At 44.0% G+C, this 24,625-nt stretch overlaps 1 protein-coding gene across 2 annotated transcripts in view; it reads left to right on the top strand.

Annotated features, from left to right (window-relative positions):
* The window catches only part of TMUB2 (transmembrane and ubiquitin like domain containing 2), a 53,457-nt gene that overhangs the window by 12,184 nt on the left and 16,648 nt on the right, over positions 1–24,625 (top strand). For both annotated transcript variants that reach the window (XM_069634312.1, XM_069634313.1), the window contains exon 2: positions 17,705–18,304. In XM_069634312.1, coding sequence (XP_069490413.1) covers positions 17,730–18,304 — 575 coding nt within the window. In that variant the 5' untranslated portion in view covers positions 17,705–17,729. The remainder of the gene's footprint in view (positions 1–17,704; positions 18,305–24,625) is intronic.

The following is a 24,625-nucleotide window of genomic DNA, read 5'->3' as shown; positions in this document are numbered from 1 at the left end:
AAAATGTCTAAAGTAAAAAAATGTCTAAAATCCAATAAAAAGAAGGTTGTAAACTGTTTTGGGGTGTTTCCACTATAGTGGGGCTCCCAAATAGTTGCCTATACTTCAAATTCTAAAATAACATTTAGGCTTGGGCCTCATATAGTGTGCAGGGGACGCAGGTTTCCCCACTCAGGAAATCTTCTTCCAAAAGAAGCAAACATGATGAAATGAACATGCAAGTATCTAAATTGCAATAATGATTTGATTAAATTAACTCATTTATGTAACTATTATCGCCATGTATTTTTGATATATGTATGTACTTTAACTCCAACTAAATTTGTGAAAAGCTGTGCCACGGCTATAACACAATAAATAAATACATAATCTGGTTACTGTGGTAGGTCAGAAGAAGGAGGCAGACAAAGGTGGCATTTCTACCAGTGATTGTAGTCAAATAATGATCAAAAGGCCTATCCATCCCTAACAAGAAGGGAGTTTCCTTACCAACACATATCTAACTCAGGTGCTCGTCACCAGTGAGGTAGTCCAAATTAAAATAGTCCATCCAAAAACGACCCTAAGCTGACTGACCCTACCACTAAAGATTGTATCAACCAACAAAACAAAGAGATCCAGTAGAAGGACTTCTTTCTCATGGAAAGGCCTTCTCAGCCTAAAAAGTCTATCTTGAGACCGTTCCTTAATCAGTCTAATTCATCAGGGGGACTCTTCCACCTTCTCTCGGGTATCCCCTGTCTTGTCTTATTTACAGTTCTTTGTTTCCTCACTTGAGGCTCTTGACCTCTATTCCTCTGGATTTATTTTGCATCAGTATCTCTCACTTGTACTTGTTTCACTGGTCTCTCATTCCACTGAGATCATTGTCCCATGTACCACTTTATCTTATCTTCTAATCGCTTCCACTTATGGGAAGCACCATGTAGGTTCTTCTGTTCCTCTTTGCATTGCCAGTCTTTTTTGACTTTCTTTACTGCTTTTGTAATCACTGGTGGGCGAGTATGAGGAGTCCCTCCGTATTTGATTTATACTCTGTTTCACACTTACTGGGACGAGTAGAATGAGTCCCCCACCCCCACCCCCCCCCCCCGATATTTGTTATATGGTCTGCGGCTTCAGCAGTTGCTGGGATGAGTAAGGTGAGTTCCTTGGTATCCATTATTCTCTTTGCTGCCATTCCCGTTACCTCTAGCTTGTGGGGTTGGATCACGCCTTTCTTTCCCTTCTTTGGTCTCCATGGTGCATCATCATTGTCAGACTACCTGGCCCCCTCTTTGAATTAATGCCACCACCTGGCAATGCTAGACAGACCCCCCCCCCCCCCCCCCCCCAAACCAAGGCAAGTCCTCTGCTTTTTAGGCAACTGAGCTGGGTCCTCGCCAGTGGAGGATCCTTATCTTTCCCTGAAGTATTCTTTATTACTTCATAATTCCCATTCTTCACGGTGGTCTCTACTTGCAGGGTCGGGCACCAATGAAAAAGTGTCTCACAGTTGCAAATAGCAATACATTACTTTTGTGATACTGTTTGAGTAGTACCCACGGCGGACATTTTTAAAAAAAAATAAAATGTGATGCAAATTGTGTGTTTTAGAGAATAACACTGGTCAAAACTACTAGCTGCATGGTGAAGTAACTTATCACAGTGGCCCACATTGACAAAAAAAAAACTGGCACCCACTAGCATTTTGCATTTTTGGTTCAGGCATTTCTCTATTTGCCAGTCCGAGCTTGGAGGGGTGATCAGCATTACTCTGCCGCTCTTAGTGAATATGTGTTGGGTTTGAATACTGGTAAGTTGTATTACAATAGCAAATGGTGGTTTGTTCAGGATGTGACTTCTGAGGCAGTTATGGTCGGAGGGGTTCATAGGAATGTGGGCATGTTATCTTCACGGAACGGGAGTCCTTGTCCTTCAGAGGGGGAGTCCCTCACTGTGAGGTCCCGCTTACTGCCATCCCTAGGGGGAATGTTGCATAGCAGACACACCTCCCTAGCCTCGCTGTAAGGGCTTCTATCTGGGGAGAAGTGAAGAGATCTCTTGAATCGTTATATTATTTTCTCTACATTTCCACTGTGAAGCAGCTAACATTCACTTTGTCTAACTCTTCCCTTGATCCTGTGTTAGGATGACCGGCTTCTAGTCTCTTCCCCTTTGCATACTATTCTGGGTTGCATCCCTTTTGCTCTGATGTTTCTGACACACACAGATTCAGGAATTGCCTGGAATCGGGTATTGAGTCTTAAAAAAAAAAAATACGGGTTTACCCTCTTCTGTGTCTGCTTATGTGCTACATTTTGAATACATGCCAAAATGCGGGGGGAAAAAATATGAGCTCAGGAGTCCTGGCCCATCCTATATGATTGAGACTCTGTCCCTGCTCCTTCAGAGGCTTCTGTCCTCATTCCACTGCAAGAGGCTCGTTGTCCCTGTTGACACCATGTCCCTTTTAGTGGGGTCCAGATTGAGGATTGGAGTCTACATACGTGTGGCAGGCCATTCTGCCCTCTCCTTTTACCAGAATACAGAAGTTGGTCCAAATAAAGCCCAAAACATGAGCTCCCTGCTATGGTCCGAAGTGCAGGCAACCGTTTCCTCATATCCTTGTTCCCGAACAGTCACGACTGCTGCATGGCCCTGTCTGGTCTTCAGTCTGTGCATTAAATCCTGCGATCACTGTTTGTCGCCTCAAGTAAACAACATACATCTTTTATTGTTTGTTTGAACCAGTTATCAAATATCTCTTAATACAAGTCTAAGGATTACCTCACCCAGGTGAAAGCTGTTGCCTTCACGCAAACTAGAGCGCTGGTTCCTGACAAAGAAAACCTCTTTTCCAAACATCCTTTCTATTCAGACACAAATCCTCTGAAACAGGAAGCATCATGGTGGTACTGGTCTAATGTACAACACCGCCAGTCCTGTCCAAAACTGAGATAAAAAAACAGTTCAGTCACTGTATCGCCATCCCATTGACCGACACAAGTATGTACATGCACTCAATGACATTAGATATCGCCACAATGTGGCAGTCATAAAGGCAAGCTTTCTCTTTCTTGTTGCACATTTCATACAGCGCGCAGACCGCTGTCATGATCCTAAATAGGGTTGTTAAAACCACTCTACCCTTCTCCTCCAGAGCTGAAGCTACCATCTTCCACCACCAGAAGACCGCAAAATGGTAGTAAGACACTGAGGAAATGGGGCTTTCATATTTTTGATCAACTACTTGGGAGAAAGAGACTGGCAGGTTTTAAATGCATGTTCTAGTGTAGGTTGGTTGGTGGGTGGAGTATAAGATCGACACTATTTTGGGGGGGGGGGGTGTGGGAACAGCCACCTGACGACAAAATCATGCCCAAATGGAGTGAAAAAGCAGCACTCACTCCTGCCGTCCCCCATTCCCCCAACCCACCGCCACCACTATGCTCGAAGCAGATCTATTCTACACGAGGTCCTCTTGATTGATGCACAGTGGAGAAGACAACCAAGTGAAGGTTTAAAGGGCCCCCCTCCGTCCCCTTGAAAAGTGCATGTGTGAATAGCAAGATAAATCTATTCTGACAGCATCTGCATCCTTGTCTCGCCCATTGTTGGACATGAGATCTGGTGGTTGGCCCAAGTAATTTGATTCAGCTCCAGGCTAGTTGGGTGACAGGAACTCATTTGCAGACAAACATCAATATGTAGACTCTGGGTTAAGAACTTAAAACATGGGCTTTCACTCAATAACAAGAATGTGTAGATAGACTAAGTGCACAGGTAGCACTACTGCTGAGGAGGCCTTGTGTACCAGACAAACAGTTTAACATCATGTGTGTGCATAATAACCATAATAACCTCTACTATTTTAGTTGTTTGCACTCGTATTGTAGCTTTGTTCAAGCCTGTGGTTTTTTTTTTTTTTTTTGGGTGTCTCCGTTTAACATGCTTATTATATATTTGTATGTGATATAACTTGAAAATTAGCAGTAAACTGACGACTGTTAGATAAAAGTACAACTCTGGACAGAAATACAGAGATATTAAGCGCTTGGTACCATTTTTCATTAAAAGTGGCAAATATTTCTATTTCACAAGTCACTCTCGTAAGTGAGGTCGGATGCACTTGAAATAGAATAATCTGTTTGAAGACTGTGAATGGTATATGGTTCCATGTAATGAAGACGGCACAAAAAATTGCCGTTTTTTGTGGAGACATTATTGCATGGAACATGCGGGGGACACCCCCCCGCAAACCCCAAACTTTTTTTTTTTGCCCCTGACCCCATATATATGGTCACCCAAATAATATCGCCACAACATTTTCCCGGCGATATTATTTACAGCGACCATATATATGGCGATATTATTACCTGGTATATGTGCAAGTAAAATATCAAATCAAATGCCGTACAGCTTTTTTAAAAATGAGTTGCCTAAACAGTAATTTCGAGAAATGGCAGAGGTTTATGGGCATCTCTTTTGTACAGAACTCTTTGTTAAAGAAGTGTAACTATACTGGCGGTCTGGGGGGGGGGGTTGTTGATGCTGAGCATACCAGCTTTGGCTGAAGCTCAAACTAAATGCCCTGCTGCTAAACGGCATACCAGACGCATTTACTCCGTTTGAAGCAGGAAAGTACTCCCAAGAAGGCCAAATAGAAAGTAAAAATACTCTGAGCAAAAAATGGAAAACAACTGATTCAAACCTGTAGCAGATCTGTTCGAATCCGTGGTATCAGCAGAACAGTTCCAAAGGAGCGATCTTAAGATTAACTTTAAAGTGAAAAGGCATCTGTTAAATCGCTTGAATCACTAGGTGCAAAAACAGTATGCATTAGAGAAATATATGTTTTAGAGTAAAAATAGGCTCATTTGGAATGGCATTTTCGTTTTTTTTTATCCCAAAAAAAAAATCCCTATTACAGTAGGGAGTAAAATACTTCCACTTCAAGATCTTATTTGCAACTCTCAGTAAGATCAGATATAATTTCTGCAGTGGGCACTGCAAGTGGATTAGAGCCTCTCAAGAACAGTAATTAGAATAATATAACTATTGACAATACAGTAACTCATCTATACACATGAGGAAATACCACTAAACGGATTATTTGCTTGAAGTTCGGTATACAGTCGGATACGTCTGTGAACAATTTACTCAGAAGGAAAACGGGAACTAGCAGTGAAGTATGGCAGAGCAGTTTAAAATCACTGGATAGAAAGCATTTAAAAAAAAAAAAAAACAGCGCACACACAGTTTCACAGATAAAGTTCCTGGCTTTGAAAGGCACTCAAAAACATCTTATACAATGAAATCAAAATTTGCCATAAAAAAAGGAAGTCTTCTTGATATATGCGCTTTTAACGCCCGAGTCCTTGCTGGCTCAGTGAATGCTTTAATCGTACATGTTGACCTAAAAAAAAAATACTGAATACATGTATTAAAATCTGGAACTCAATTTACCATAATTCACGTGCTGTTGTAGCATTGGAACACAGAAAGTGTTACATTATTTATGCCAGTCATGCTTTAAAAAAAAAATTGTCCCATGGTGCACACACCAACCTCCTTTTGAAATTAGCATTTTGGTAGTATGGAATCTAATACACGATGACTAGGTGAATGGAAAGATTTTGAGATAATGTTGAAATTTAGTAATGTAGTTCTTAGATATAAAACTGAACTGACAATTTAATTTTAAAAACACCAGAACAAAATATTTTACAAATACAACAAAATGTGTGGCATAACAAGCCTATTTTGAATAGTCTTCCATAAAGGGGAAACCAAACGTCTACGAAAAGTTGAAATGGCTGTGGTATCCTGCATGAAATATGAGTACTAAATTGCTAGTTTAGACAAGTAACTGACCAGAGTGCTGGATGACTTGGGCAACACAAGCTCATTGGTTTGGTAAGAATACCAATGGCTTTGCCAGGCAACGCCTACTGTTAACCACTGAGGGAGAACGCAGGCGAAAAAGATTGGGAAGGGAAATCTGTCCCTGAGCGAAAAGCAGAATCAAGAATGAAGCCTACTTTGGGAGCGAAGTGAAAATGTGTAATGTTAGCATTTTTGCTTACATAAAATGGATTTTGCCTTAAATGAAATAAAGCGTCCTCAAGTGTGGGTTTCTTTTCTACTCTGCAGTTGTTGCTTGCTGCTAATGTGTCTTGAGTGGGTTTGGTATGTGCCCTCAAACACTTCACACTAATTGTGTTGAAGGCACTCTCGTCCACTGGCTCTGGTGAAACAGTGTAGCTTAAGGCGACCAGAAACAGTCATCCAGTGCTGTGATATGTGGCAGACCTCTGACTGCAGAAGCCTAAGGCGTTCGGCATAAAGTCCACAGATAAAATGGAAATGACGTGAGTGTGAGTTGGGTTTCATGGTGTGTGTGGGCTTGGGGGTGGGGGGTATGTTCAGTGACAGTTGTCGACTTCAGCAATTCCACCCCCCTGCATATATCGGTTAGGACAATTATTCTCAAGTCCAACTAAGGGTTTAGCAACATCATTCAACTGAGACGTACAAGACTCCACTCTTAGTATATGGCTGTACTACCTGAGTATATGGTAGCTTAGACGGAGCAGCCAGGGATATCTTAGGAGGGAGAGAGGGCTATATGAAAGTACACTGAACCTGTGGTACACCAAGGACTCAATAGAAACACTGACAACCAGAAGTATTATAAAAAATAAAGGTTTATTTAAAGTTTAAGTAGGCCAAGTTAAGTCTTGGGGTCAGTACTGGTCATCGAGTCATAAACAAACCTATTTATAAAAACACACCATAATGCTTGAAGGTACACAGACCAAAGCATATCACCTTCTTCAGAATACCTCAAACCTCTTCATACACATTATAGGCCACACCTATTCATGGGGAGTATAAACCATGTTACTTTTAATAGTACAAGGGTAGTAGACCCTGTCAGTTATGCAGTGCCACTGAGCAAAGAAATCACATAATCAACCAACCATGTTACCAGGATACTTTTCTGAATAGTGGAACACAGATTCAAGGAACAGTATATACTTCTAACTACTTTTAGGATAACACAGTTATACTAGGTGAGTAAGATCTTTTTGGTGTAATATACAATTACAGTTGTTTTTACCGCTCAGTGGTACACAGTCTAAGATCAGCAAGAATACTTTACTCTGATTTAGCATTGCACCATGCAGACCAAGGTCAGCTACGCCTAAAGAACACTTCAAGATTGGCACGCAGCTATTCTAGGCAGGTAAAACCTAATGTTGTAATATACTATTACAGTTGCTTTTCAGATCAGCAGGGACACAGACTGAGGTAAGCAATAACTCTTACTTATTTTAGGATGGCACTCAAGGTAAGTAAAACCCACATACTTTTTAAAGGAGTTACCAGCAACTTAAGTATAACCAAAGGCAGACTTATTCTAGACAGGCTAACAGCAAGTCAGGGGAAGCAGACCCAGTTTGGGGCACTCACACATATTTATATCCTATCGGGGAATAGTAAAGTGATACCAACCGCATTACTTTTGGGGAAGAGGCACAACCAATTCACAGGTGAGTAAATTAACCGATATATTATATACTTTTCAGAATGCCACAACACACATTCAAGGTAAGAACTTTTGTAACTGTTCACTCTGTTAGTTACCAACCAGTTATTTCACAAATAAGCACTTTACATTTCCAGACAGTATCCTTTACTTATCAAGTTCTTCCCTATTCTATTGTGTGAGTTTACTCAGGGGCAGATGAGGGACCCTAGTGGTCTAGGAGCCAGCTGTAGGCAGGGTGAGATTGACTTTTGCCTGCAACGGAAGCCTGTGTTCCTGTGGAAGACTGTTTAAACAAGTAGGTCACTTTAAAGTTAGTTAGGGTCCAGCGACTTCAGAGAAGGCACCTTAAGAGGATTCCAGCAGTGGGCATGGGTGAACTGGATGAGTGGCCTCCCAATCACAGAAAACACCCCACAAGCTTTACAGGACAGCCAGCTTCCCGTTTTGAACTGGATTCTCGTACTCTGGTTGGAAGACAAAGGGCTGCAGAGTTTTGGACTCATCCCTCGCTTCCTGCCTTCAGACACTCTGGAGCCGGGGGAGGCCTGACCAAGGTCTCTTGCCGAAGATAAGATTGACACAAAGGAATTTCCCATACTTGAGGTCAGGGAAAGGAACAAGAAAAGACCAGGAACACTGAAATGGCCAAAAAAAAAAGAAGACTTGGGCCATTTTGGTAAAATGAGCACCCATGGTTGCCTTTACCTGGGCCGTGGAAACAGCTCGCAGTAAAAGTGCACCAAATGCAACCAGCCATTAAAGGTAAGCTTGTCCCTGTAACAGAAATGTTAGTTAAAAATGTATCTTTCCCCAGCACTCCACATAAGGCAAGGCATAAATTAGTTTGCAAAAATTGATTAGCAGAGTTTGCTAATTAAAAGTTTTTTGATTAGCAAATAGACCCATTTCATTAGCAATTTCGTATTAATATTGTTAATGTCACCAGAAGTTATTTGTACCCAAGACATGAAATGAGCAACAATCCAGTTTTGCGTATCGCTGAAATAAGACATTAGTGAGAGAAGCCAGGCCTGGCAAATTCTTCAAATTCCAGCTAGACTTGCAGGTCAGGTAATTTAGTTTACCTATTCAACTGAAGAGAAATGCACTTGACTCATAGCAACCGAGGACAAAACATTTAAAATGCTATTTCTGTATGTCACTGCAAACCCACTTTGTTTTGGACACTGCTGAAACTTGTATTTGACATTTACTGCAAAGTAAATATTAAATAAACGTTTGAAACATCTCTTGTAAATGCTACTTGCCCTTCATAAACTCTACTCGACTATGCGAGTGGATAAAGACTTTGCGAGCCATAGATGAGTGTCTTTCAAATGTAAAACTTTAGCTGCATGAATGGGCACAAATGGATATGATAAAAAGACTCTGAAAACTGTTTGGCCAGCTGGACTCCTGCAGGTGGTAATATATAATATAATATAATCATAAACCAAAGCGAGCTCTGAAGGGCAACTACAGTGTTTGGTATTGCAGTAGCTCTGCAGATGTACGGACTGGATGGAACTATTGATCACTAATTTGCAAATGGAGAGAACGAGACTAAGCAGATTGTGAAGCAGCCAGAGAACTGAGCAGACTAGGTGGAATATTGTAAATTTGTAGTCATCTCACTTTCAAGGTACCTTGTATAAAGCAGCAGGATAATATAGAATGTCAAGGACTATGGGTTCGATCATGGGTTGAGCAACAGTTGCAAGATGAATGCAACCTGCAATTTACAGAACTAGGTTTGCATCAAAAATGATTGTACATTTTCAAAAATGTTTACTGGTCAATATGAAGCATCTTACCCAACAAAATGAAATATAGTTGGCACTATGAAACGTAGAAACATTAACCTAAACTTTACTGTAAAACATGGAGATGAGTGTTTTACAGTGTCAGTACTGTAATTATCCATTATGTAACCTCTTTAGCAATGGAATTGTAGGACTGTCTTTTAAAAAATAAAATATATAGTTGACACATACTGGTCTTTGCCAGACAGAATATAGAACGCTTAATAAAGTATCATCCCGATTTACTTCTGGTTTGCAATTATTTGAGAAAGAAAAATATAGTCTTGCATAGCACTCCCACACATGCCATGGGCCCTTAAGAGTGGAGGAGAGGATTACTGTTGCACTTTCTCACCATTCGCAGTTGAAGTGAACAGAGAAAATGGGGTGAAGAGAGCATCAAGGGCAACAGAGGACTGCAGGGCAAGCTGTGCTTTCATTGAAGCCGGCAACTTAAATAGCTTACTTTGCTACACAAGTGTCCCATTTGATTAGCAAACCTACAGATTTGTATAGCAAATTGCTATGCGACACTGCTTATTTTATGCCTTGTAAGGTGGGGTGTGCTGGTCTCACCTAATTAAATGTAAAAGGGATCCATAGAGCCTTTCTACCCTTGGGAACTAGTTCTCACAAGGTTAGCTAGAGAAAGTTAAAAGGGGAAGGGCAACCCAGCAACAGTAGTCAGTATTGCTTAATGTTGTCACATTAAAAGACACTATGTAGAGTCCTAACAATGATACACATAAGTGTGGAAAAAGGTTCCCTCTCACTGAGGTATAGGGGGGGGGGAAATCTACCAGCCCAGCAATTTTCTGGGGTTGACACTGGTCAGGAAGATTTTATGATTGGTTTGAAAATCTTACCTAACAATATCCATGCCCCACTGAATTTCAGACTGTGGTGGTTCAGTGCCTCACACTAGGATTTGGTTCATTTGTTGCAGAGGGGTTAGGCTAGCCAGTCCAAGGTGAGTGGAACCTAACTGGATACATGTATATGGGGTCTGAGTGTTACATATTTTTTTTTCCTGTTTCAATATCTTTATTAAAATGCAATAATTGTCACAAACACCCACGTCTGAGTGTTAATTTAGGGCCCAAGCCAGAGACTGCAATAAAGTGTGCATTGCATGAATATTCCAATCTTCTGTGAAGCCTTGTTTTTTTTTTTTAAATGGTATTCCTCCCACAAGACTTGAACCTCAAGATCTAAGCCTCGAGGACTGATGTTGGTGTATTATAGTTAATTGTCATATCCTATTTTCCTGATGGTCTCCTCTTTTTGTATTAAGGTGTTGTGAAAGTAATACATTTTTGGAATTTTATTGATTCTGCTTGCTGGGAGCAGAACTAGATTATACTTCTAGATGATGGGATGCTAAGGTAGCGCAGACGAGAAATATGTACTTAAACTTGTTCCTCTATTGTTTTAACAATTCTACAACCCACAACATGTGTTTGCGTTTTTGCTGCTAGTTATTGAGACTTCACCCGCAATTTGTTTTGAACCTGGAGGGTATTGTTTCTAATCGGATATTGTTGACATGCTTTTTTACGATATGAAAAGCCTTTTGTGTATAAAATGGCAGTGCTTTGACTATTCCATTTACTTCTAAACTACATTTTTCATTTTACTGCATGAGCCCATTAGAGACGTGTATGGCTCCCCCAGAAAAGAAACTGGCATTTAGAATGAAGACCTGAGGATTAAAACAAAAAGAGAGGCTAGTAGGGTTGATGTAAGTCTAGAAACTTCCCTTTAACGAACATGAAAGGGTTACTTCAATCATAAACTGAGTAAACATCGACGGCAGATCTCCAATCTGGTTTCTTGCAACATTGGAAACTCTTAATGGCAAAATTCACTGAAATCTGCATGGCAGAGATTTGGGGAAGCTTTACTGGCACACTCCTTTGCCCACAGATTCACAGACTGGTGTTGCGTAGCGAATGAGGGGCTGGCTGCTGATGCAAGGAACGCGCACGGCAGGGGCGCAAAAATGTAAGTTGCAAGCTACTAGCGTGCTATTAAAGTCACTTGCCATCTCAATTATATAGACACCCATCGCACCATTTCTTACACTCAAGAGTCAAATATCACTAGCCAATGGCTAGTGGCGAGTGCAAGTTTTGCGCCTGCACTGTTAGTATATTCAAGAGTTTGACTAGTTTCTGACATATGAATATACACTGTCTCGGTGATTACAAGTGGATGGAGCAGGGGGCTTTAGCCTGCCAAGTGGGGCTGATGAGTGCATTTGCAGTGACGGGCTTTAGCTCTGTAGTGAAGGTAGACATTTGAAAGGGAAAAAATAGAACCACTCGCGTGAAGCATGAGTGTTTCTGTTCTGCACAAGGTAATGCTGCTAGGAGCGTGAAGGCACAGATGGTTGGATCCCTTTGCGAACTAGCGATGCACTTTCAACTGCGACATTCCCTTCTCCCAGCACCACCCCACTTGCATTCTACACGTGTTCTGATGTGAAGGCATGAATCTGCTTGAGCAGAGCTATGTGTTAATGGGTCTTGTGCCGCGCACTGTCGCCACTTTCGTGGTCTCTTGGCGTTTTGGTGAATCTTCAATAGAAGGAGGGATGCACAGTTTGTTATTGGGGTTGACAGAGGGGGGAGAGCAAGAGAGCTTTGATGTGCTGTTGGCAGCTTCAGTTTGGAGAAACCAGTCACAGAGTGTTATGTTTTCAGGTGGTCTCAATCATGTGATGTTGAGGCATGCTATGTGTATGGTTTGTTTTCATGTCCGGTGTTCAAGTGCGTGTGGTTTGTGGTGCAGTAGAGGTATGCGTGTGCTTAGTTCAGAGTTTGATGGTGCGTATGCAGAAAGGTGAGTTTTTAGTATGGTTGGTTAGTGGCAATATTTTACCTACATCCAACGTACTGTCTAAATGTGACAGAATTCCCACCCCCAACAGTTCATTCCAGTGCAATATGATTACCTCCCCCAGAAATTCCTCCAGGTGATGCACATTCCTTGTTTCCTGTCACCAGCATTCAATCCTAGTGCAGTATGGTTTCTGCCCCCTACCAATTCCTCTTAGTGCCATGCATTTCTCACCCCCTGCATTCCATCTAAGTGCGATACATCTCCTGCCCCTAACAGTTTGTCCAATCGAGACACACTTACCACCCTTGACACTCCATCCTGTTGCCATACCCTTCTTGTCTCTGACAGCTCATCCATGTGTGCCCATCCCCCACAGTCCACTCCGTTGCGACACACTCCTCACCCAATCCATCTAGGTGTGCTACATATCCTATCCCCTATCCCCAACAGTCTATTGAAGTGCAATGCATTTGCCCCCCTACGCAGTCCGTCTCGATCAGCCCACCATGATCCAGAAGTTGCATAGTGCCTGTCGGGAGTGCAGTAGGGAGCATAAGGCACGGCTATATTTTTAGACTAGATGCAGAATGTGGCTAACTACACATACAAGTAAGTGTGCAAGTGGCTAATTTACACAGTTGGGTTACATGCAGGATAAGGCTAGACTATGTGAGTAAGCTAACTGCTGGTAGGTATATATCATCAGGTGATTAGAGTAGGGCGTTTATCTGGAGTACATTAGTGGTTGTACTCCCCGCTTTTCTGGTCATTTTCTCTTGTTAGATTTTGCATGGTTTAGCGCTTTGGTTTGTGTTGATGGAGGTAGATTCTTTTGCTCAGTCTCCAGCCATGTCTGGTGTACCTGGTTTTGAGGGGTTCCTTTCCGTGTATTTGTTAATTTCGTGGTACGTAGATGCTGGTCAGGTGTTTTCATCCCCTTCGGTACTAAAGAGCCAGGTTTAAAGAAATGTTCTGAATTTTAGATGGTCCTCCATAGTTTGTATTTCTATGCAAGAGAAGGATGATACTCAATTTCTTTTTTCGTGTAGAGTTTCGGTTCTAGGCGAATGTCGCCCCTGGATCTAAGTGTTATTGCTGGTTTGTAGATGGTGATCTTTCTTTTTTATGAATTCTGCTTCCAGGCTGTGGATTGCTCTTGTCTGTTATGCACATTATTTTGAAGGGGATTTTATTTAGATTTTTTTTTTGATAGGGAGCCAATGTACCATCCTAAGCACTGGTGTGATGTGGATTCTTCAGGTGAGTTTGAGGAGAAGTCTGGCAGCTGCATTCTGTATTCATTGTAGTTTCCTCAGCAAGTATTCCGGCATTCCAAGGTATATGCTGTTTGCGTAGTCTATCCCTGGACATGAGGGAGATGAAGGCAAGTGTTCTGTGTGTGAAGGAAAAGGTTAGTATATTTTTGATGGAAGAAGAATTTCTTAATTATTGTATTGACTTGTGGTTCTAGTGTTAGCTTGTTGTCCATAAGGATTCCAAGGTTTTTGAAAACTTTGGATGGTTCTAGTGGGGTTCCCAGTTCTGTTGGCCATGGGATGTTCTGGTTGTTTCCTTGGTTGTTAGGAGAATTCATAATTTCTGTTTTGCAGTGGTAAAAAGTTTATTAGTGTTCATCCATTGGTTGAGTTCTTTGAAACTGTCTGTGAGCGTGGGCTTCTTCTCCTCCTCATTGCAGTTGTTTTTGTAGATGATTTGGGTATTGTCTGCGTAGTTGTAGCATGTGAGGAGGCATTAGGGACGTCATGTCGATGTTGAAAAGTAGTGGGGATAGCAAAAGTAGAGGGGATAGCAATGAGCCTTGTGGGACTCCACAAGTAGTATCCTGCTGTGCGGATTTCAGTTGTTTTAGCCATATTGTTTGTTCTTCCGGACAGGAAAGATTTAATCCAAAGGAGAGCTGTGTTGCCAATACCTGTGTTTTCAAGTCTCTTGACTAGGTTGTTATGGTTCACTGTCTCGAACTTCTGCAGAGAGGTCCAGTAGTATCAGTGCTGCGTTTGTTTTGGGGTCTCCATTAGTCTTCAGGCCATCCCATATAGAGGGTAGTGCTCTCTCATTCCTCTCATGGGTCTTAAGCCTACTTGTGCCTGATCAATAGCTAGCTGATTGTGTCTGACATGTTCCAGTATTTGTTTTTAAACATAGGTCTGTTAGTTTTGCTGGATATGGAATGTTTGAAATAGGTCTGTAGTTTGACAGGTCTTCCAGATTGCCCATCGTGTCTTTGAGCAACAGTTTGATGTTGGCTGATTTGAAGGCCTGGGGTACTCTTCCCATTGAAAGGGACAGATTGAAGAGGTTTAGGTAGTATTCTGATGGTGTTCCATGTGCAAGGATCAATTTGTATATGTCTGATGGACAGGGGTAGCCTGCCTTGTTGCTTTTGTTCACCAGACTGATTAATTTTTCTCTTGATATTTGGGGAAAGAGGTTCAGCCTGGTCTGTGGGCCGGGGGTTGGTTGATTGAGGTCAAAGGTTGCGTGGGCCGGTCTACTTTGTATGATCTGCTGTATGTTGGTGATTTAATCTTAAAGTGGTCTGCAAGATCATGGCATAGTTTCTGCGAGGGGACATGTGTTACTGAACCCATGTGGATTTCTCATCTCGTTTATGATGGTGAACCTTTCTTTGAGTGTTGTGTTCGTGATCCGTTCATTGTACCACTGATTTTGTGATGGGATGACCGGGTTTTCCGGTGAGGTTGTGAATTGGTGCATCAGCAGAACATAGGAGTGGCCATTGCGTTTGTGTGCCCTGTCCAAGTGCAACCAAATGCAGCTTTTTGGTGGGTCCATAGCTTAGTCTTTGCGATTTCACTAACAATGCTTTAACTCACTTCCAAAACAAACTGCTATCAATATAATTTTATAAAATGTCTGGATATAAAGTAGATAACATGCTTCCTATTCTTTCAATGCTGCATACCAAGGCACTTTAACCATTACTGTGCAGGGATTGATTTAAAGATTTGAGCAGGAGCTGAAGGCATCACCCAGAAAGAAGGCACTACTTCTGGGTTACGAGGGGCCTGTACAAAGTGTGCAGCAAGTCTGACTTATACGTGTGACCAAACTGTACACTTTTGTCCATTCTATATGACCCATTGAGCCTTCAATGCCTTCTAGATGTGCCCTAATGCTCTTTTATGCACATTCCCAAACACAGCGTAAGTATCCTGGTTATGTATGGCACCAGTTGGCCAGTGGATAATAAAATAGCATTTCACTATAAACCCAAAGCTAGACCTACTGGCGTTGTTAGTACTTGTTGTTCTCTGTGACTACACTCACTATAGGTGTCTTAACTCTGTCACCTATGTATCTGATGAACGTTTCTATTTTTGTAGTCCTCTTGAAAATGATTTTATTTGTGTTTTAAACTTTTTTTTTTAAAGTCTACAAACGTTGAACACCAGATTTCTACAATGGCCAAACATGTATAACTACGTTTTGGGAGTATACATGCAGAGCAGAAGCAAGGAAACTGTACTTGTTGCTCTTTTATTAAGTACTGCAGCTCCCAATATGTTAGTCGTATAATTGTGTTTGTTTATACTGGTTAACTAGATATGTGACACCTTTTCAGGCGTCATTTTACAGTATGTCTCTGTATTATGGGTGGCAGCAGCAGGTGCTGGAATAGTCCAGTTCATTGTTGGACTGTGTGACTTTAACCCACGTTAGGTCCACACCTTGATTGTGCCTGCTTGCAAAAAGAAGCCTATACGAGTTGCATTGTGTCTGCTCTGCTCTTATTTCACATTTTTCACACAGCTTCTTTCCAGAAACCTGTTTAGCAACCAGTTTGCCTGCTGGGCAACACTAGCATGCTATCCTTTGGGATTCTTGCTGCCTCTTGCTCATTCGCAGTTGACATGCAAGCCGCCCAAAAGTCCTTGCAGTCTTAATCCATGGCCGAGTTGGCTGCAGTTCAGACCATCTCCTCTCAGCAGCCAGCCAACACTTACTGGGACAAAGAGCGTTTCACGTGTTGAAGAGTTTTTTTTTTTTTTCTCGAAGATCTTGTATAAGAGAATGTTTTGTGTTTGCTTCCAAAACGTCCATTGGGCAGTCCTTTAAGGCGTTGATAATAGTTTGAGGTATTCAGGTGGGGCTTTAAGGGGAGCGGATACCGCATTTAAAAACATTCATTCAGACGTAGAAATAATTACTCAATGTAGCATATTGGACCTCTGGGCATGCAGTGATTTTAACGAATACAAAACAACAAATTGAATTTTTAACGAACCCAAAACGTCTAAAACAAGATTTCTTTAAAAAAAAATGAATTAAAACAAGTGTATGTATATATGATATGCAAACATTCTGCTGGAGGGCCAACAAGAGTAGAGTTGGCACTCCTTTTGCGTCACCACAAAAGCGTAAACATCAGGAATCGGTCCGTCAAAATAGAAAAACGCGTTTTTTATTCTTGCAACATGCACATGTTAAAAGCCATGAGCAATTAAAGTACCCAAAGCACAGAATGCCGACAATTCGGCAGCTTAACTTTTTGCGACGGACTTGTCGCTTGTTCACACATTTTCCAATCACAGTGAATTTAAGAAGGAGTTACATGCAGCTAAAACCATGACACAAAGAAGGGGCCAATTCTCTATGCATTCACAAGTTGCCATGTTGTGTTCCACTTATGATGACCGTAACAGCGTACAATATACCAGTATTGAGACTACTCCAGTGTCCATGCATAGTGTGCCTGTGGAAGTTAAGAACCCTAGCTTACTAGAACATACTTCTCTGGTAAGTAGTCATTATGTAATGAGTGTTGCCTAGTGGACCAATATTACTGCATAACAATGCTCACCGGCCTGAAGATGTAGGTGGACTGGAATGGTGTAGCCCGCTTACTCATGAGTGCACCCTGTTATGGCAATGGATAATAACGAATGCTGAAAAACAGTCCATGCCAAAACCTACGGTAAGCCTGAAAAGGTGCTAATAACAATTATATATAAAAGAGTCACATAGTGTGTCCCTGGCTTCAAAGTCAAATATATATTTGGGAATAGTAGTTTTGGGGTTGGGTGAAAAGTATGAATAAAGAAAAAAGGGATGGGGTTTTGGGGGGGGTGGGGGAAACCCCCAAAAACAAGATTTGTTTTTAAAAGACATTTTGGGTGCATTCGTTGTTTTGTGATTCGTTGAAATCGCATGTAACTGGACATCATAAACATCTGTGCATTTGTATGTAGTGTAAAACCCTTTTAATCAGAGAAGGTATTATATAAGATTGAAAGGAATATCAGCTTGCTAGAAATGTTGAGGATGTGCCATGCTGTGAGATTAAGACGGTGACATCTTTCAGGCGCCTGTGCCATTTGAGCTTTTCTATACCTTACCTCCCCTTTGCATCCGATTACAGAGTTTACGAATCACTGTTATGTGTGATTATCCAATCCATTTTCCCCTCTGAATTGTATTCCTTCTGTTCAATTCTGGGATTGTCACACTCTTTTTCTTCTTGGTTACTCTTTTGCAGTTGATCGCCATAACAAAGCAGAGAGATGGAATCCTCAGACACTACCTTCATTGAGGGTGTGGGGGATGAGGTGACGGTGGTGGCTGGCCTACTGGTCCTACTCCTGGCCATAGTGCTGGCTTGGCTCTCCACTTATGTGGCCGATGGAGGCGACCAGTTCTTGGGGACCATCATTGCTGTTGGACGTGGGGACTCCATCATTGGCCTGAGCCAGGTGGGAAATACTGTTGCCCAGGAGCCAGCTGAGCCTCCAGGGGTGGTGAACCTGCCTGAAGAGAAAACTGAGGAAGAAGGAGATACAGCCTCTGGTGTGGACCCAGTGACCAGGGGATATGCTGAGGAGCGCAGGGAGACTGACGGCAGTTCTGATTCTTGTCTTGACAATTTGCTAAATATTCAGGCAGTGACCAAAAGGCCCCCCTCTGAATCTGGAGCTGAAGAACACCTTAGCCAAGAAACCCAGGAAGCTGCAGACATATCGGCAGATACACATTCTGGCAGCTTGGAAACAGGCCTTATTAAAGTGCGTCTCAAGTTCTTGAACGACACAGAAGAGATTGCCTTGGTGAGGCCTGATGACACTGTAGCTTTTCTAAAAAGGTAAGCTAACAACCTGTTTTAAATGTATAAACCTGTGATTTATTTTTTGAAATGCATTTTATTGGGGCCACAACAAATTGTAGTGTTTTGTCTTTTGTATACACCCATTTTCAAGTGGAGAGATGCCAGCAAATCCCTTTAAAACGTGAGATTCTTGGACTGCAAGCACAGATGTTTCAAAGGGTGAAAGCATGGTCATGTGTACATGAGACTGCTCCCAAAGACCAAAACCTGTCATTCATTGCAGATGAATAAATACTAAGGCAGTCTGACACAGGACATGCGTTTCTGACCGCAAGCAACTCTTCCGTCAACCTGTGAAAACTCAACCTTTCAGGGAGTGTCTTTAAAGCTTTGTTTGAGGAACGTATATGCAGTACACCAGAAAGCAGACAAGGAGGTTGGGTTTCTGTAAAAATATACTCTCTATTTCAACTCATGATAAATACGACAGTACCTGTTGCATGAATTACACAAGTTATGACTACACATAATGCAATTAGAGAACCTAGACCTCAGAAAGTTTAACCCTACAGCGTGACACTGAGTAGCTTTCCAGAATGGGTTAGTCATTTCTCTTTTCATTGGCAGATGTGCCTCAGAAATGCTTTCCAAGCATTTTCTTACTGGAAAGTGAGCAGGACACCAGTCTTTATGGCCTTATGTGATTGTGGGTGATAAGCATCAAGGGCACCATGCAATCACCTCTCCTCTGAAGTATAGTGTGTACATGGCCAGTCACCAAGAGGAGCACTAGAAGGGTCCACCGAGAAATTTAGCTGGGCAGGACTGCCTCTGCTGGGTCTTTTCTGATCTGGTGTCCTATTTGACAATCCCTGTGCCATTGTGGTAGCCAGCAGCATCATATAAGGAGAATACTCAAAGCCCCCAGACCAGGACAGAATGAATGGGTCTAGATACATGTTGGCCTATCCAACATGCCTTAGCTCATGTCTCACACTCCCAGGAAAGTGGCAGTGCTTGTGCAAGCTCCTTGAATTTTACACATTTTAGCAGAGTTTATAATGCACACTGGGCTCCCAGTCAACCTATGTGACAACCTATGCCTCTTCTTTATCCCACCGCTCAATGTGAGTTCCCAGGCACCATGGCCCTCACCTATACTTCCACCAGACTAAAGGACAACATGGTGTCCAATCACCAACTAGGTCTTGTAAGGAACTGGTAGCTCAGATTTAGGAATAAACCAAGCAGTTCTGCAATGTTAGCTGGAGCGAAGCTTTGTGGCAAAGTACCATATGTGACAAAGAAACCAATCTGTAATTGGAATTCTTTCAGCAAGATATGACTCAGTCCAGCGCGAGAAACACGAGGTGGGGAGGAATGAAAGTCCTGGGTGGGTTACTGTGCAGAAGGGTAAGGCTGTACAGTGTACAGCCATGCTGGCCATGTAGGAGGGAGACTGTGGATGTCCATCACAGAGCTCATAGGCAGCCTGGAAAAGACATGGAGTAGACCCTGGAAACGGGAGAAGAAGCCACAGAGAAGTGTTGAGCAGGGGAGGCTGAGGTGGAATACCAGACACTACTGTTAGGTCCTCCAGGCAGACATCCTGGATGAGAGGTCCAGATAAGCATGCAGATTGTGAGACTGAAGCAAGCAGAGCCCAGTGTGGAGAGAGATTCACAGATGACACTTTGTCAGGGAGGTAAACCAAGGGTTTTAGCATACTTGATCGTAGCCCAATTGACCGAATTATTTTGTTTGAGTTCTTTTGGTCAATGTTAATTTAATAAAGATGTGGGGATGGGTAAGGGCATAGGTGGAGGGGGTGGGGGGGAGGAGGAAAGGGGTCTCTTCTCCCCCCCTGTATTTGTCAAACAAAAAACGAACACAAATCAGAAAAGATCCCTTTTTTATTTATTTATTTATTCTCTCCTCTCCATCAAATAGACCAAAACTAAACCAAGTGAAAGGCCATGGCACAGCACGGATATGTGCAAAGCCAAACCTAGGTAAACTGGTTGAAGCAAGTGATTGAGATAAGAAAGGCCTCTTGAGATCTTGGGTGGAGAGTTCCTTAAGACAAGGTAGAAATATTTTGAGACACAAGGATGCTGGCAACAGTCTGGAGTGCAAGTTCTAGAGCCACGAGAAACTGATTCTAAAAGAACAACTTTGTATACTTTAAAATGCAAAGTTCTGGATTCCAAGATGGCAGCCGCAGCGTAGAGACGTGCTCGAGTGTCTCTCCCGCCGGGCTGCGACAAAAAGGTGGAAAATAAGGCTTTGGGCTGGTGGTCGCACGTTTTTTTTTTTTTTTCCCCTCTCCAAGACACTTTGCAGGGACAGCTGCATGGGGGATAGGAAGCCGGCAACTCTGCTCGACCGATTGCTCGGTACGGAGCGAGTGCACCTCCCCCACCGCGGCGAGAGATGAGGCTGCAGAGAAGGCGGGAGCAGCGCCGCCTGAGGGGCCAGGGAACCCTGGCAACCGGAGAAGGGAGTAGCCCTCCCACATCGGCTCCTGCGGCGAGGTACACGGCAAGACAACTACCACAGGAAAGGAGGCAGACACGGACACTCCCCTCCCCCCTGAACCCCCCCCCCCCCACACACATTGGTAGGCAGGAGACCGTGAGGAGGCGAAGAGCAAGTCAAGGGAGGTGAGAGGGTAGGGGGGGGAGAGAGAGGTGTCCCCGGACCAAGTCGCATCTTTCATACCGCCCGCTCAGCCACAGGGGCGGTGACCCAGCCCCCAGCCACATAAACCCTCAGCCTAGGATCACCAGCGGTGGGACGGAGGAAGTCATGGAGTGCAGTCTTTACACCTCACTTACAGGGTCTGATGATCGATCCACTCGCATCAGAGAGGGAACAATAAGAGTGAAACGGGGAGGCGGGGGAGAGAAGTGGACTAATCGGCCGCAATAGGGGCACACAACCACCCTAGGGAGATCCAACGAAAGGGGCGACAACACAGGTGACCGCCGTGAATGCAAGGCGGTAGGAAACCTGCGGCGCAGAGCCTGCCCCCACCACACGCAACATGTCTAAGGCACGGGGGAAAGGAGGGGCACCTCAACAGCAAACCCCCTCTGCCAGGCAGGAAACAAACTTGGTCCAAATGTGGGCCTCAGAGAACACGGCAAATGTAAGGGGGGAAAGGTCAGGAGGACCTACTAATGGCACAGTCTATGCCATCTCAGGCACAAGCCTTGAAGGAAGACTTGCAAACATGGTTCAGGGAACTACAGGATAAATTCATGACCACGGTGCAGGACCAATTTGGGACGGTGAGACAAGATGTGAAGCAAGCATTCCAGGAACTTCGTGTAGATGTCTCAAATTTGGATCAGCGGACGGATGCGCTGGAGAGGATAGTCCAGAATGTAAACGAGGAAGCACAACAAAACGGGGAATTACAAGAACTGGTGAGACTAACCTACAATCTGGAACTACAATGCGAAGATCTGGAGAACCGCTCTCGAAGGTCGAATATCCGCATTAAAAACATGGTCAAGTCGGTACAGGACAAAGATCTCAAATCAGCCGTTCAAGTGGTCTTTAGAGACATCCTGGCCGCCGAAGGGGAGGAAGACTTTGTAATAGACAGGGTGGGTCCGAGGAGGACTGGCGAGCTGGGTGAGCACCCCAAAGATGTGTTGGTCGCCCTCTCCTCGTACCCCAAAAAGAAAGGATCTTGAGGATGGTGCGGGGCATGGACCACATTCGGATGAATGGGGTGGAGATCCGACTATACCAGGATCTCGCCTTGGTAACACTGCAGAAAAGGAAACAAATGGCACCGGTGGTCAAGGAGCTGATTGCAAGTGAAATAAGGTATAAATGGAACTTTCCCTTTGGCCTCCTTTTTGCGTGGGACGGGAGGCAGAGAAGGGTCACAACATGCGAGGAAGGTCTGCAGGTCGTGGGAATCCAGGAGGAAAGCATTATTGAGAACTCCCAGTGGTCAAGGGATGAACGTCGTAGGAACCCTTCAGGATTGAAACTGGTGCAGAATAAGAAATCCCAACAAAAGGGAGAGGCACGGCGCGGTGCCCGCAGCTGCCTCCTGAAAGAAAATGTGGAGGGCAGGAGATGTGGGGAGTAGGGAACTAGTCTTGAAATGGAGCGGACATTGGCAGCTCATTGGACGAGAGGTCGACGGCCCAATGGAGGGCCACAAAGCCAGAATCCAAGGAAGACTGAGGTAAATGCAGGGTTTAGGATTCCCTGAAAAGTTGCACCCGAGTATGCAGGGGGTCAGGAGCGACGGGCGGCATGCCCTAGCTACTGTAGGTCCCTGGATACCTTACACCCCCCCCCCCCCCCCCCCCCGAGTCTGTTTTTGGTTACTTGGGGAAGTTGGTGGGAGGGAGTAGTTTGAGGGGGGGTGTTATAGAAGGTTGGGGGGTGAGGTAGAGAGGGGGGGAGCCGGAGGATAGGTCTGAGTCGGTTGGGAGTGGGAGGCAATGTTCACAGGGAAGTGTGGCATATGGGTAAGCTGAGACTCCTAACATTTAATGTCAGGGGGTTAAATACCCCTGTAAAAAGGAAGAAAGTGAAGGGAATGCTGAGAAGGGAGAGAGGCGATATTATAATGCTGCAAGAGACCCATGTTAGGCAGCGTGATAAGGATAAGCTGCGCATTAAGGGATACAACATGATGGACCAGTCCAACGCCCCGGACAAAAAGGCAGGAATCCTGATTGCGGTCCATGAAAGTAGGAACGTGCACCTTCATGGGACGTTGGTGGACAAGATGGGTAGATTCATATTTGCAAACGCCACGATAGAGGGACTCTGCCTCACTTTAGCTTCTATATATGCACCAAATACGGGGCAAGATGGCTTCCTGAGGGAGACACTGGGGAAACTGGAGGGATTTGTGGGGGGTAGGGGGGGAGGAGAACTCTGGGTGGGGACCTGAACATGGCGTGACAACGGATAGGAGCTCGGGAGGAGTTCAGGGCCAGGGGGCACCCTCAAAACGTCTCCGCCAATTGATGGACCACTTGGCGATGTGTGGTGAGTGCTTAATGAACAACAGAGAGGATATACCCACTACACATCTCGCGATCAGATCACGCCCCACTGTGGCTAGATGTGAGGACCCCGAGCGGTAATAAGAGACTATGGGGGTGGAAGCTCCCACAGGAGGTTCTCCAATATCCCGTTATGGGGGAGGACATTAGGGGGAAGATGCAAGAATTTTTAGCCATCAATGACATGGGGGAGGTAAAGGTGAGAAAGGTATGGGAGGCCCTAAAGGTGGTCATCAGAGGTCAGTTCATAGCCATGAAGGTAACCAAGGACAAACGGAGGTATGTGTGGGGAAAGAGAACTGGAAAGAAAACTGGCTGACATCCAAGGGGAAAGCATAAAGCAGCCCACACTATCTTTGAAGAGGGCCCTGAGACATTTGCAGGGGCAGTTAGACGCGCTCTGCACTAAAAAAAAAAGCAGAGATGAGTCTCCTGCATCTTAGGCACTGGTATTATACGAAAGCCAACAGGGCGGATAAACTTTTAGCGAGGCAGTTGCGTGCCAAGCAACAAAAGTTAACGGTCAAGGAAATGCGCAACAAGCAGAGGGAGAGGCTTACCCATACCATGGAGATGGGGGAGGAGTTCAGAGCCTTCTACAGAGACTTGTAAGCCACAGATCACCCGAGCGGGGACGATCAAGATAACTATCTAAACTCGCTCACATTGCCGCATATAACCGAAGAGGATTGGGAACTGCTAGAGGGGGACATCGGGGAGGATGAAGTAAGGACATCAATTAAGGGGCTCCAGACGCGTAAGGTGCTGGGGCCGGACGCGTTCACCGTGGCGTTCTATAAGTACACAGAGGATTTGGTTCCTTTCCTGACAAAACTGTACAACTCCTTTAGAGGGGAGGGAAACGTGACCACAACTATGAACAAAGCGAAAGTCCTGGTCTTCCATAAAGCGGAAAAAGACCCGACACACCCAGGGTCTTACCGCCCAATTGCCTTGATAAATCTGGACGCAAAAATCTATACGAAAATGTGTGCTTCCAGGCTGTCCCTGCTTCTCCCCAACCTGATTAAAGATCAGTCAGGATTTATACCAGGTAGGCAAACTCGTGACAACCTGAGGCGCATAGCACACTTGGTGGAGAAAGTAGGGATTACGCAAACCCCCGCAATTCTACTAGCGGTCGATGCCGAAAAGGCATTTGACCGAGTGGAATGGTCAATCCTCTTTAGAACACTGGTATGGATGGGGTTCGGGGACACATTTCTAAACATGATTAGGGCTAATTACAATTCCCCCTCGATTAGGATAGGCATTAACGGCAAGGTCACGGGTAGAGTGGAGCGATCAAGGG

This window comes from Ambystoma mexicanum, chromosome 13 (assembly GCF_040938575.1).
Source record: "Ambystoma mexicanum isolate Mex_15411 chromosome 13, UKY_AmexF1_1, whole genome shotgun sequence".
Lineage (NCBI taxonomy): Eukaryota > Metazoa > Chordata > Amphibia > Caudata > Ambystomatidae > Ambystoma > Ambystoma mexicanum.
Note: the sequence above shows the minus strand (reverse complement) of the source record. Positions and strands in the feature narration are given on the sequence as shown.